Here is a 14222-nt window from a genome sequence, read left to right as displayed (position 1 = left end):
TAACTAGGCTCACAGTCTCATTGGAATTTTAGTTCTGGGAACTCCAATTGGATCCATTTCTGAGGCCAGTGACTTCATGGGACACTTGGTCCTTTCTTACCAAGTGACCATAACCTATACTCCTTCTCCTGCCTTTATGCATAGAGAGAAAGGGGGAAACACAAGATTGGAAAACCTGTTTGCTGTATCTGGAAACAACTCTTATGGTCTGGGGTGTATTGTGGCAGGGGGAAGGAAGAAAAGAGGAAGTAGGCACTAAAAGTCAGCACCAAGAGGGTGGAAAGTAGTCAAGAATTATGTGTAGGAGTTCTCTGAGATTCGAGCTAAGCAAGCTCAGGAGACAAGGAAGATTGGAAAGGCTTGGCTAGAGGTGTTAGAGATTATCATGTATAGAAATTAGTAAAGGGGAAGTCTTGGGCTGAAGTTAATGAACTGATGCTCTGGGGAATTATTAATTGAGTCTGCAAGACCCATGGTGGCTCTCTTCAAATTCCCTATTTTAGAGATGAGGAACCTGAGATCCAGTCGGGGTAAATGATGTTCCTGTGGTCTCACAGCAAGTTATCAGAGGAACATGTCTTGCCCCTGACTCCTAGATGCAGGCCCTCTCTCCTGTAGCTTACTGCCTTTGGGGTTCGAACTCCTGCAATTGCCCCTGTGCTCCTGCCTAGGTCCACATGGCCTGATGCTTAGATTTCAGCAAGATTTAAGAGACTTTATTGTTCCCCCTATGCCACAGGATATGGGTCAGGTCTGGGGAGCATCTAGGATTGACCTCTTCTCTCCTGTCATTCTCAGAGCCCCACGTGGGCCTGAAGTCTAGATCTGATAGTTCCCCATGGTCCACACCTATCTGGTTCATTGGTGTACCTGTATAGAATCTTGTTAGAAGGGAGCCCTTCATTTATTTCAAGGGAAGAGAGGGACAAGGGCCAGGATAGACCATGTCAAACATGTCCCTGAGTCTTCAAGAGAATGGTACTTTCTCCCAAGTCAGAGCAGGGATCCTTTGGGGCTCCACCATAAGTAATGGGATTTTCCAAGAACTCAGAATCTCATCTCATCAGAAAAACCTAAGAGGCAATTGACCTTTAGGCCTCTCTTCTCAATGGCATTCCCTAAACACTGAAATGGGCACTTTTCTCCCTCTTTACCCAAAGTGAGAGGGCTGGAAACCCCTGGGCCAACTGGAGGGCCAAGGCTTAGCCTGGGAGGAAGGAGAAAGGGAGAGTAGGGAAAGCGGAGTCACCAGCAGTATGTGAATATAATGGAATATTATTGAGGCATAGGACTTGATTAATAAGACAGACTCAGAGAATCCTGGGAAGACTTGCATAAACTGGTACAGAGTGAATGGAGCAGAATGAGGAGAGTAATTTATGCAATGATCATAATAACGTGAAAGAAAACAACTGTGAAAAACTTCAGGACTCAAAGCATTAACCAATCATGACTTCAGATGACTGATGGTGATACAGGCCTCCCACCTCTTAGCAGAACCATGATAACAGACTAGAGCAGGGGTGGGAAACCTGCAGCCTTGAGGCCACATGTGGCCCTCTAGGTCTTCAAGTACGGCCCTTTGACTGAATCCAAATTTCACAGAACACATCCCCTTAACAAAAGGATTTGTTTTGTAAAACCTGGACTCAGTCAAAAGGCCGCACCCAAGGACCTAGAAGGCCACATGTGACCTTGAGGCCACAGGTTCCCCACCCCTGGACTAGAGGTATAGAAAGAAACATGAGTATTCAGATACAACTGAAGTGTTCATTTATTTTGCTTGACTATGTTTATTTCTTAAGGGAAGCCAGGGTGGTGCAGCGGATAGAACGTCAGGCTGGGAGTCAGGAAGACTCATCTTCACGAGTTCCAATCTAGCCTCAGTCATTAGCTGTGTCAGTCTGAACAAGTCACTTAGCCTAATTTGCCTCAGTTTCCTCATCTGTAAAATGAGCTAGAGAAGGAAATGGTAAGCTGCTGTCATACCTTTGCCAAGAGAACCCCAAACGGGGTCACAAAGAGTCAGACACAACTGAACAACAACCACATATTCATTTGTTACAAGGGAGGACTTGTATTTGGTGGAGGTGGTGTTGGTGAAAGGGAGGTGATAGGTATAGCTAGTGAGGCAAACACAAACACACACACATACACAAAGGAGCATGGATGAAATGAAAGACACATAATGGAGAAGAGAGGAAAGTTCAGAAGAGGACACAGAAAAGCAGGGCAGTTTTGCTACGGTTGCGTTAAATTTTATATATGCTCTTAAAATACCAAACTGTACATAACAAGTTACCAGTTCCATTTTCAGGCCTTTTCTCTGCTCACACATTCACATGTGTTAAGTCCAGGAAAAAAAAATGAAGAAATGGAGAGTTAGGAGGGAGACAGAGACAAAAAGTGGGAAGGTAGTGGAGGAGGGGGAGACAGTCAGACGGCTTCAGAGCTGGGGTGGGGAACCTTAGAACTACAGAACAGGGAATGGGGGCGGGGGGACTTAGAGAACACTTGATCCAACCCTCTCGTTTTATAGAGGCATCTGAATTGATGCACAGAGGAAATCGATCCTCAGTGAAAGGAAGGGATTTGCCTAATGTCATATAGGTAACAAATGGCAGCAAGAAAACTGGAACCCAGGGGTCCTGATCCCCAGCCGAAGGTAGATGGCAGTGAGAACCTTGGACTAATGGTCAGATGATCTGGGTTTAAGATGTCCTCACTCCCGTCATCCACCTCGTCTGCTCCCATTACTCTGATGTGGAGGAAGTCACACCACCCGTGGCGTACGGCAGTCCACAAATATGTTTTCTAATTTCAATTTGGCCTTCACTGCTATAGACCAAGCTTCTTTTCCCCTAAATGACTCTTTACCACGCTACTCAAAGTGGCAATTTCAAGCTCCCTCCTCTCTCCTCAAGCTCCCCAGACCATTCCCTTCATGCTCCCTCTCAGCTTGGGAATTTCCACTTTTACTGAGAAAATGTAGGACAGCTACTGTTGCCTTTCTCTCTTAGCTCTTTCACACATCAACCCCTCCATTCTCAGTCGGTTAGTAAATAAATATTTATGAAGCGCCTCTTATGTGCCCAGCATTGTGGTGGGGATACAAAAAGAGGCAATTCTCTTCTTTCCTTCCGTCTCTTAGAAAGAAGTGGCCCTTCTCTATGGCAGGGTCAACCCCTTTACTTGTGCCCTTAATACCGCCCCCTCCAGTCTCTTCTAGAAACACCTCCTTCCTTGTCTCTCTTTCATTTTCATTCTTACTGTTGTTGCTGCCTACAGAATGTCCGGTCCCTCCCAGTCTTAAGAACTTTTTTTTTCACTTGACCTTTCTATCCTTTCAAGATATTGTCATATATTTCCCTTCCCTGTAAAAAAAAAACCACCTAGAAAAAGTTGTCTCCTGGACTGCCTCTGTTTCCCCACCTCCCTCATTTTTCAGTCCCTTTACTGAGACTGCTCTCTCGAAGGTCATCAAAGGTCCTTTAAAGCACTAAATCCATGATCTTTTCCCAGAACTCATCCTGTTTGACCTCTCTGAGGCTTTGGACACTGTCCACCAATTGAATTGGGTTCAATTCACCAGGCATTTCTTAAGTACCTACTATGCGCAAGGCACTGTGCAAAGACAAAAACAGAATCATCCATCCATACCCTTGAGGGGCTTTAGCAATGGAGAGGGGAGGATGAAGAAAGGCCTCTGCTAAGAGACCGGGCACACAGATTGTGCTTTAGAAGGGAGCTGATAACCTTTGAGAGAGCAATCTCAGTAGGGCAGTGATGTCAGAAGCAGAGGGCGGTGAGGAAACAGGCAGTTTCCCAGAACTGGATGGGGCCTTAGAGGTCACTCCCTTCAGAGCTAAGCATTGCCCTCTCATAGCACTGCCCAGGCACCCATAGCAGAAACTGCATAGTTATCATGGGAAAAATTCAACGTTCTCCTTGCCAATGAACCCATTCCGTGCCCCCCCCCCATCACCTCATAGCTGTGATAGTTGGGCTCCCCCACCCTGATGATGGAGTCGACAATTTGGGACAATGACCAGTGAGGAAAGGCCCCCCTTCCCCACTTTGATTTCAGATAGCCTAGAGTGAGCTACACAGATTGAGCTGGCACAGATGGCTATAGCAGACCCCAGACTCAGCTTTTTATACCACCTTCTCCTCCAAATTCACCCTCTTTCAGACTTGCCTATCATCGCTGAGGGACCCACCATCCATCTAGTCACCCAGTTTCATAACTTCAACATTATTCTTAACTCTTACTGTCCTTCACCCTACATAGATAATCAGTTGCCAAATCTTGTCCTTTTTATTTCCACACTCTCCTCTCTTCCCTTTTCTCTGCTCACACAGCCTCCTCCCTAGTTCAGGAGCTCATCAGCCCTCGCCCAGACTATTGCAATCGCCTCCTGGTTGGTCTCCCTGCCTCTAACCTCTCCTCTTTCCGATCCACCCTGCACCCAGCTGTCCAAGGGACTTTCCTAAAGGGCAGGTCTGACCACACAGAGCACCGTTCTACTCGGTAAACTACAGCTGTTCCCTGTTCACTCTAGGAACAAGCATCATTTAATATTATCTCATTCTTTGTTAGTTTCCATTTTTTGGTGCAAGTTTTATGATGTACAGAATATCAGGACATAATATAATATAAATATGATGTGCATAAATAGAATATAGTGTACATAAATGTCAGTACATAATATAATGCACATACATATAATGTAAATATACATAAATATCAGTACATGATATAATTTATAAAAATATAATATAATGTATATAATCTAATATAAAGTATATAACATATGTATACATATAATGTATATGTGGGTATATAATGTGTATATACTGTACATATGTATATAATGTGTACAATGCATATAATACATATGTATATAATATAAATATAATGGAATATACATAATATAGTATTAATATAATGCATATACTATAAATATAATATGATGTATGTAAATAAAATATACCATATCATATCATAAAATGTACATAAATTTCAGCATTACATGCAAATAAATGTTGATTTATTATTGAATATTATATTAATATTATGAAATTATGAAATTTGATTAGATAATGAATAAACAAATATTAATAATAAATTTAAAAGCCAATTGGTGATGTTTGCTCAAAAGGATCTAAAAATTTATTGAGGAAGAATGTTTTTTGAAAATCTATTCAGGATGTTTTGCTCAAGCAAACCGGTGTGGAGAACGCTGCTGTAGATAGTCTGGGCAGGCACCCCGTGAAGGATTTGTGGGAGAGCAGAGATAAGAGCTTAGGGTGGGAAGGTGTGGATGAGCTGTAAGCTACACTCTGGTACGAGTGCCAACATCTGTGAGGTTATAGAACCACGGAGGTGGCGAGATAATTATTTTCCAGTGTTCTCCTTCACACTCTCTAAGCTCTAGCCAGACAGGACGATTTATCAGCCTCTGGACGTCTCCATACTCACCCAGCTCTTAGCTGGTATTCACATCATCCTATCTATCTCACTCTCTGTTTGATGAGCTTGAATGCTCATCCCCCAGCTGCCATGGCTGCTCATCCTTTGCTCTAAGACCCAGCTCATGGTCACGTCAGTCTTATGGTCATCTGTACCCATTTCTTATCCTGTTGGAGAGACTGCAATCTTCCTAATGTCAAGGATCCTGGTTTATAGGTTTAGAACTGGAAGTGACCTTTGAGGTTGTCTCATCAAATCCCAGCAGCTGAAGTCCTGGCTGAGCAATGTCTCCCTGCCCCTCCACCAGCAAGGAATCAGCCCAGGGGAAGATGCCCTGGTCATCCCTAGTAAGGTGGCTATATTTACTGTGCCAGTGAGAACACACAGTGGGGAAGTAACTAGCGATGGAAAGGGTACTAGGCCTGGAGCCAGGAAGACCTGAGTTCAAATCAGGTACTTCCTAGCTGTGTGATCCTGGACAAGTCACTTGACCACTTCTGTCTGCCTCAGTTTCCTCAACTGTAAAACGGGGATAATAATAGCACCTACCTCCCATGATTGTTGTGAGGATTAAATGAGATAATATTTGTAAAGTATTTAGCACAATGGTTGGCACATAGTAGGGAGTATGTAGTATTGACAACACATTTCTATAGCTCTTTTAACCTCTTCTTTTCATCACCACAACTCTGTGAAATAAGAAATGCAAGTATTATCATTATTACCAGGTATAATTATGACCATTTCATAAATGAGGAAACTTGAAGAGACTTGAAGAGGTCAAGAAATTTGCCCAAGATCACACAGATAATGTCAGAATGATCTTTGGCAGCATGGGATATTGGAAAGCATTGTACTGAGAGTCGAGGAACTCACCCCTTGTGTGACCTGGGAAAAGTCACTTAATTTCTCTGAGCCTCAAATTCTTCATCCATAAAATGAAGGGGTTCAACTTGAAGGCCTTGAAGGTTCTTTTCAGTTTTAAATCCATGACCTCATGATGTTAAATACAATGCTTCCTCCTCTACACATTATGGTTTCTCAGTATAGATACTCGGTGTGATAGAGGTTCAGGAGAGAGAGACAGAGAGACAGAGAGACAGAGAGAGAGACAGAGAGAGAGAGAGAGAGAGACACAGAGAGAGAGACAGAGAGAGAGAGACACAGAGAGAGAGACAGAGAGAGAGAGAGAGAGAGAGAGAGAGAGAGAGAGAGAGACAGAGAGAGAGGGAGAGAGAGAGAGGGAGAGAGAGAAAGGAGAATTCATTTCAGAAACCAGGCTCCAACTCCCTCTGAGTCCTGAGGATGCATCTGGCTGGAGTCTTGGCTGAGAATCTCCCCCACCCCAGCCCATTCCACCAGCACAGTGTTAGCCCAGGAAAGGATGCACTGGGCACCCCTAGCAAAATGCTATACTTACTGCGCCCGTGAGAACATGAGTGCTCCCGACATATACAGAGACCATCTGAGGGAAGAAATGAAAAATTTTAAAGGTTAACATCACGGGAAGCTAGGGGGCACAATGGATGGAGTGCCCGGCCTGGAGTCAGGAAGACTCATCTTCGTGAGTTCAAATCTGGGCTCAGACACTTACTAGCTGTGTGACCCTGGACAAGTCACTTAACCTTGTTTGCCTCAGTTTCCTCATCTGTAAAATGAGCTGGAGAAGGAAATGGCAAACTACTCCAGTAACTTTGCCAAGAAAATCCCAAATGGAGTCATGAGGAGTTGGACATGAGTGAAACAACTGAATAATATGTCTTGGGGGGTACTAGGGGTAGGACTAGTTATATTTCATACTTATAAAAAAAGAAGATACCAGAGTGGTCATCTGGTCCAATCTATCTCTCTATAACATTCCCAACAAGTGGCCATCCAGACCCTATTTGGAGATCCCCCAGTGATGGAAACCCCATTACATCCTCAAGAAGCCAATTCCTAATTGGACAGCTCTGGTTCTAAGGAAGCTTTTACCTCCATCTTATATCGAGCCAAAGCCTACCTCCCTGTCATATGATGGCATCATAGGTTTTGATCACAAATTTAAACAACCTCTAACTAGTCAGTGCTTAAATGCCTGGTCAATTAAACACGATTTAACTGGTAGACAATGTCAAAAGCTCCAGAGAGGTCAAATAGGGTGAGGATTTAGAGAAGCCTGTGGGTTCAGCAGTTAAACAACCTTTGATAACCCTTGAGAAAGTAATCTCAGTAGAGTGGTGAAGTCAGAAGCAGATTGCAAGGGAATAAGAAATGGGAGGGAGAAATGAGAGGTGAGGAACAGAGGCAGTTTCCCAGAACTGCATGGGACCTTAGAGGTCATCTAGTCTAATCCATTCATTTTATAGATAAGGGAACTGGAGACCAGAGAAGTAAACTGACTTGTTTGAGGTCATGTGGCTAATTAGTGACAAAACTAGGATTTGAACCCAGGTTCTCTGACTCCAAATTCAGTTCTCCTTCCATGATCAATTTTGCCTTCTATCTCTAAGTAAAACTAGTCTAATCCCTCTTACCCATGACAGCTCTAGAAGACAGGAATGACCCCTCACCCCGTTTCCCAGTGTTCTCATCTCCAAATTAGATATCCCCATCTCTTTTAATGGCCCCTCCAAGTTTCCAGTCTCCTCCTGACTTTATGACTGAGAGGAGTGAGTTGGGAAAGAGGAATGAGGGTCAAAGATGGCTGAATGAAGTCATCTCACGTCTCTTCAGGACCATATAAAACCATCTAGTACCCTTTTCATGGGGCGTGGAGGTAAACCATCCCACCTTTTTCATTTATCTAGCTGATGAATCCATCCCACTTCTCTCTCCTGCTCTCTTTAAACAATCACAAGAAAGATTCCAGGAAAGGGAGAATACCTTATTGCTGTCAAACATGGCGATGTCGGTCTCACTTGGAGTTCGGTTTTTGTCCCAATTGGAAGCGTCTTCAAAATTGGTGTTTGGAATCCATTCCTTATACACAGCAACAGAAACCTCTGCTAGGGGTCCAGGAGAGAAGAGAAGAGAAGAGAAGGGGAAAATAGAAGAGTGAGTGGAACTCAGAGGTTGGCCAGGGCAGGCCTTTGTCTCTACACCTCCATCCTTTTTCAGCGGGTGCTCCTAGATCTAATCTCCAGGACTCACCCATATACCACCAGAAAAGTGTGTCCTGGTGTTTGACAAAGATCTTTCCTGTAACGATTCAAGAAAATTTCTAGAACTTGGGAATATTAAAGCCGAGAGGAAGTTTAGAATCACAGACCATAGAGTATCAGAGCTGCACCTTAAGGACCAGAACTGAAGGCCAGAAGGGGAAAGTGATTTTTTTTGCCTAAGGTCACACAGTAAAGGCAAAGCCAGGACCAGAAACCAGATGACTGCATTTGAAATGAGAAGATTCAAGTTTTGGCTCTTTTACTTCCTGCCCATGTGACCTTAGGCAATGACTTCAGCTTTCCAGGGTTTGGTTTTGTCACCTGTAACTGAGGGGGTTGGACTAGGTGATCCCTTTGCAGCTCTAAATCCTATGAACCCAAGTGTCTTTTAGTGGCCTCTCCAGGTTTCCAGTTTCCTCCTTGACTTTATGACTGAGAGGAGTGAATTGGGAAAGAGGAATGAGGGTCAAGGATGGCTGAATGAAGTCATCTCACTTCTCTTCAGGACCGTATAAAACCATCTAGTACCCTTTCCGTGGTGCTTGGAGGTAAATCATCCCACCCTTTTCGTTTATCTGATGAACCCATCCCACTTCTTTCTCCAACACCCCAGTGCATTCTCTCTAAACAGGCAAGGGCCAAATTAGCCAGGGGCCTACAGGGAATATTGGGGACCTACAGATACATACAGCATGTAGCTGAAAGGAATGTACAGGTTCTGCCATTGTTCCTGGCGGGCCTGAGAGGAAGCAAGGACCCAGGGGAAGGGCTGAGTTCGGCCCACCCTGCAGGCAGGCCGGCAGGAAGTTGTAGTCTCTGCAGATCAGCTGCTAGGCCATAGAGAAGTTGACTCTCTAAATTAAACAGCATGACATGCGGGAAGGAGCCACGGCCCAGAGGTCAAGTCCCCAAATTTAACACTTTCTAGCTGTGTGACCAGGATCAAGTTACTACCTCTCAGAGACTCACTTGACTTTTTGCAAGACAGGGACAAGAATAATTTCACAAGTTCCCTCACCAGGCAAAGGCCATTTTCTAAACCATCAAATGCTATAGAAAACTGCTGTTACTGCTGTTGACAGTACTATCCTGTTAATCAGAAGCTCTCTGAGGCTTGCAGGAGGCACATCCTGTTTTTATTTGTGTCCACATAAAATCCCCATCCCTGGGATTTCCTCATGCAAGGCAACCAGCAGCCCATGTTCTTTCTTTTAGTCTCCTGGCTCTCTTGGAAACAAGAACAGAATCGGAGGCTCTGTGGAGTCTGGGGAGCTGTGGGCGGATGGATGGTGGTGTGTTGATCTGAAGGAAGCCCGTTGAGTTCAGTGAACTTGAACCAGGACTGTGGGGGAGACTCCCTGAGGAGAACACAGACTGAGCTCATCAAGCCTGAGGGGAGAGGCAGGAACAGGGAAGTTTGACAAATTAAATTAAATTCAACAAATATCCCATTTCCCTCCCTAGGTCACAGTTTTCTCCTTTGCAAAATCAGGAGGTTGGAATACATGGTCTCTAAGGACTCTTCCAGCTTTAAATTGTGGGCTCTTTGACCTGTGATCTAAACTCAATTTCCTTAGATAAATATTTCCTGTGTATAAAGCCCCATCTTGGGCACCGAAGTAAATAGAAGGCTGAATAAGACATCGCTCTTCCCCTCAAGGAGTTCACACCATAGTAAGGGAGTTGCCAGACAAGTCGGGGTAGATATAGGAGCTACTATATAGCAACCCAGATCCTCTTCAATACCCGGGGCAGTTGGGAAATTCATTTTGGGGAGGCGGGACAAGGGGCATACCTTGCTCAGGATGCCTCTGAGGGCTCTTATACCAGCCTTGCAAAGACTCCCTGGCCACACCTGTCCTGGCCATGGACAACAGAGATCTCTCCCTCCACTGAATTCCTACAGCCTTCACATGGAATCACAGGATCTTAGAGTTAAGAGTCACCTTAAGGGGACATCTAGGTCCAAAATGCACATGGAAAGAGGAATGTTCTCCCCAGCACAGGGCCATCCAGCCTCTGTCTGAAGACATCCCACGAGGAGCATGGGGTAATGGAAAAGGTATAGGATCAGAAGTCAGGAAACCTGGGTTCAAAATACTGGCTCTAATACTTATTAGTTGTGTGACCACAGACAAGGCACTTCAATTCCAAATGAGATAATATGTGTATGTGTGTGTGTGTGTGTGTAGGGAAATTGCATCACTCTGTACTTGCTTAGGTGGTAAAGTGTTATAAGAGCTAGCATTCTATTATTATTTCTGAGCCATGGTTTCAACGTCTGTGAAATGGGAACAGTGAGTCCAGCCAACCTCATAGCTAAGATAAGGAAAGAAGTAAGTAAATTTTAAAATGATCTATAAATGTGTTTTTGTTACCTATCAACAATCTTTTCTTAAATGCTTGTGCCGTGCTAGGTAAATAAAGACAAGCTCTCTAGGAGCTTGTAATCTATTTTGGGCCTGTTCCATTGATCTAAATGTGGAGACTGGGGCAGCTAGGTGGAGAAGTGAGCAGAGCACCGGCCCTGGAGTCAGAAGGACCTGAGTTCAAATCCAGCCTCAGACACTTGACACAACTCCTAACTGTGTGACCTTGGGCAAGTTACTTAACCCCAATTGCCCTGCCTTGCCCCCTCAAAAAAAATAAATAAATGTAGAGACTGATGTCAGGATCAGGAAGACCTGGGCTCAGGTTCCTTCGCTGAACCAACCTGGTGACCCAGACCAAGTCACTCAATCTCTTAGTGCCTCAAGCACCTTTATAAAATGAAGACACAAAACAGTTATCAATCTGAATTGGTGGAAAGAATTTTTCTTGTACCAATGAAATAATAGATTGTAGCAGCAATTTAGATTTGAAGATCTTTGCCACCCATTAGTAGGCCATGTGACCTGCTTACATCACAGGAAGCCTAAATTACATGTGGTGGGAGGAGCTTCCTGACAGGAAAAAGAAATTATGTCATAGGAAATTCAGAGAGAAAGAGAGAGAGCGCGCAGTTATGGCTGCTAATGGCCACCATTGTGATAGTTAGAGCTGAACAGGCTGACTTAGCTGTACTGTGAGTTTGTTTTTGGGAAGACCCCAGCAGGGGGTCAGAGAGGTTTTGGGATGGTGAGGCTTTCGGCTGTTATATTGTGTATTGAATGTTTTGGGTTCCTTGCTGTTATAATGAAGTGGACTGACTGGATAAATGGCTTGTGGGATTTGGTTCTCTGGTGTCTGAATAAATGGTTTACTTCTTCTACCTTCTGTGTGGAGGGTCTTGTATTCTTTGCAATACAGAACTGCATAGGCATTTTGACAATTATCATCTACAGTGTTATTATTGCCTTACTGATACATAGATCCAGCCCAAAATTACAATCATACATGTTAATATATTTCCTATCTAGTTTCCAATTTCTCATCTCTGTGTTTCCACAAAGCATTAATAAGCCCCAAAGAAAGGCCTCCCACATATTGGGTAGATCTTTATGGAGGATTTATGGGAGCGTATGGCAAGAATCATAATGAATGACAAGAAGTTGTAGAAAGATAGTGACCAGCACTGGGGAAGGGAGTAACCCAGCTGATGGATTCATTGACATACAAAAGGTATAAATGTTCTACTCCCACCCAGCTTTTTGGAGACAGAGGCCCTGAGACTGGGCTCCCAGTAGGTGTTCAGTAAAGGCTTATAAGTTTGACAATTCAACCAAAGTCATAATTCCAGACCAAGAGTAGGGCATGTGTACACATACATATTTATATTTATGTGTATATATGTGTTTATATACATGCACATGGGGGTATAGATGATAGATAGATAGACTACTAGTTATATAAAGCTATATAGATAAGCTACATATTGATGAGCCATATATAGATAGAGAGATGTTGTTGTTCAGTTATTTTCCAGTTGTGTCTGATGCTTCATGACTCCATTTCTTGGCAAAGATACTGAAGTGGTTTGCCATTTCCTTCTCCAGCTTGTTTTGCAGATGAGGAAACTGGGGCAAACAGGTATAAGTGACCTGCCCACGGTCACATAGCTAGTAAGTGTCTGAGGTCAGATTTGAACTCAGAAAGATGAATCTTTCTGACTCCAGGTTTGGTGCTCTATCTACTGTGCCACCTAGATACATAACACAGAGCTAAATTTGGGAGAGAGAGAGAAGGTGTTGCTCCTTTTGTATGTGGACATTGTGGTTGCCAAAAGAGGTGGAAAAAAATATTTGTGTAAGGAATACTGAAAAAATCAACCTGAGAAGAATTAGTCCCTGAGATATAAATTCTTGAGGACACAAACTGTGCTGAGGACTGAGAGAAAAATGTTCCTCAGATAAATGTGCTGAGGGGATACGTTTGAAGGCAGACCACTGGTTAAATTCATTCATTAGCTCATTCATGTATGACTGGTTTTAGTTTTGAAGGATATAGCTGGTAAACTTTGAATCAAATATGGGGAATATGGAATGACTTTATGAGGACTAGGGCCATACCTGAAAGGTATTTGAGGCCTTAGAAGAGGTAGGTGGTGGGGCAGAGCCAAGATGGTAGCAGGAAAGCAGGAACTTGCTTAAGCTCCCCGCCAAATCCCTCCAAATACCTGTAAAAAATGGCTCTGAACAAATTCTAGAGCTGTGGAACCCACAAAATAGCAGAAGGAAACAGATCTCCAGCCTAGGAGAGCCTGGATGGTTGCTGGGAAAGGTCTATCGCACGGTGCTGAGAGCTAAGGGCAGCCCAGCATGGGCCATGCCGGGACAGACCAGACCCAGAGTCAGCCAACTGGAACAGGCCTTGGGGCCATAAAACAGTGAGCTGTGGCAGTTACCAGACTTCTCAACCCATAAACACCAAAGAGCAGGTTAGGGGGAAACTGAGGGATTGAGTTCAGAGCAGTCTGGCTGCCAGTTCTGGGGGTGGAAGAGGTCATGTAGCGGTGGCAGTAGTAGCAGCAGGAAGCTCCTGAGTGCCTCCAGAGTGCCAACGTCAGCAGCTTCCCAAGTCCCTGGCTCAAACGGTGGGAGGAATCTAGCAGCAGATCAGAGTGGGAATGCAAGGAGTGATCTGTGGGCACAAAGGCAGATTCTCTTGCTGTGTCCTGCTTGGATCTGAATTGTGGTCCTGGTTGGAGGTTCTTGGGGAGGAGGAGCACTGCTGTGACACAGCCTGGGGTGATGGTGGAGTAGAAGTAGCTCTGAAAACAGCAGTGCTTGGACCCCAAAGCTTGGGACAAAGTACTCTCTAGTCTACAAGCAGTCATATCCTCACAAAAAGCTCAAGGGTCAAAAAGCTCAATGGGAACATGAACAGGCAGTGAAAATGAACTCAGACTCAAATTCACACTCACACTCAAACTCTAGATTCCTTTTTTGTTGACAAAGAAGTTCAAATCATACAGCCAGAAGAAGTCAACAAAGTCAGAGAGCCTACATCAAAAGCCTCCAAGAAAAATATGAATTGGTCTCAGGCCATGGAAGAGCTCAAAAAGCATTTGGAAAAGCAAGTAAGACAAGTAGAGGAAAAATTGGGAAGAGAAATGAGAGTAATGCGAGAAAACCATGAAACTGACAACTTGCTAAAGGAGGCCCAAAAAAATACTGAAAAATACACTG

The 14222-nt window shown here is 44.1% G+C and overlaps 1 protein-coding gene across 1 annotated transcript in view; it reads right to left on the bottom strand.

Moving 5' to 3' along the window:
* Positions 1-10484, bottom strand: part of AMN (amnion associated transmembrane protein) — a 66749-nt gene extending 56265 nt beyond the window's left edge. Inside the window, exons 1-3 of the mRNA XM_036749688.1 lie at positions 10412-10484; positions 8339-8460; positions 6894-6938 (exon numbers count right to left, since the gene is read on the bottom strand). Of these exons, the coding sequence (XP_036605583.1) occupies positions 6894-6938; positions 8339-8460; positions 10412-10484 (240 nt within the window). The remainder of the gene's footprint in view (positions 1-6893; positions 6939-8338; positions 8461-10411) is intronic.
* Positions 10485-14222: the final 3738 nt, after the last annotated feature.

Source organism: Trichosurus vulpecula, chromosome 3, assembly GCF_011100635.1.
Source record: "Trichosurus vulpecula isolate mTriVul1 chromosome 3, mTriVul1.pri, whole genome shotgun sequence".
Taxonomy (NCBI): domain Eukaryota; kingdom Metazoa; phylum Chordata; class Mammalia; order Diprotodontia; family Phalangeridae; genus Trichosurus; species Trichosurus vulpecula.
Note: the sequence above shows the minus strand (reverse complement) of the source record. Positions and strands in the feature narration are given on the sequence as shown.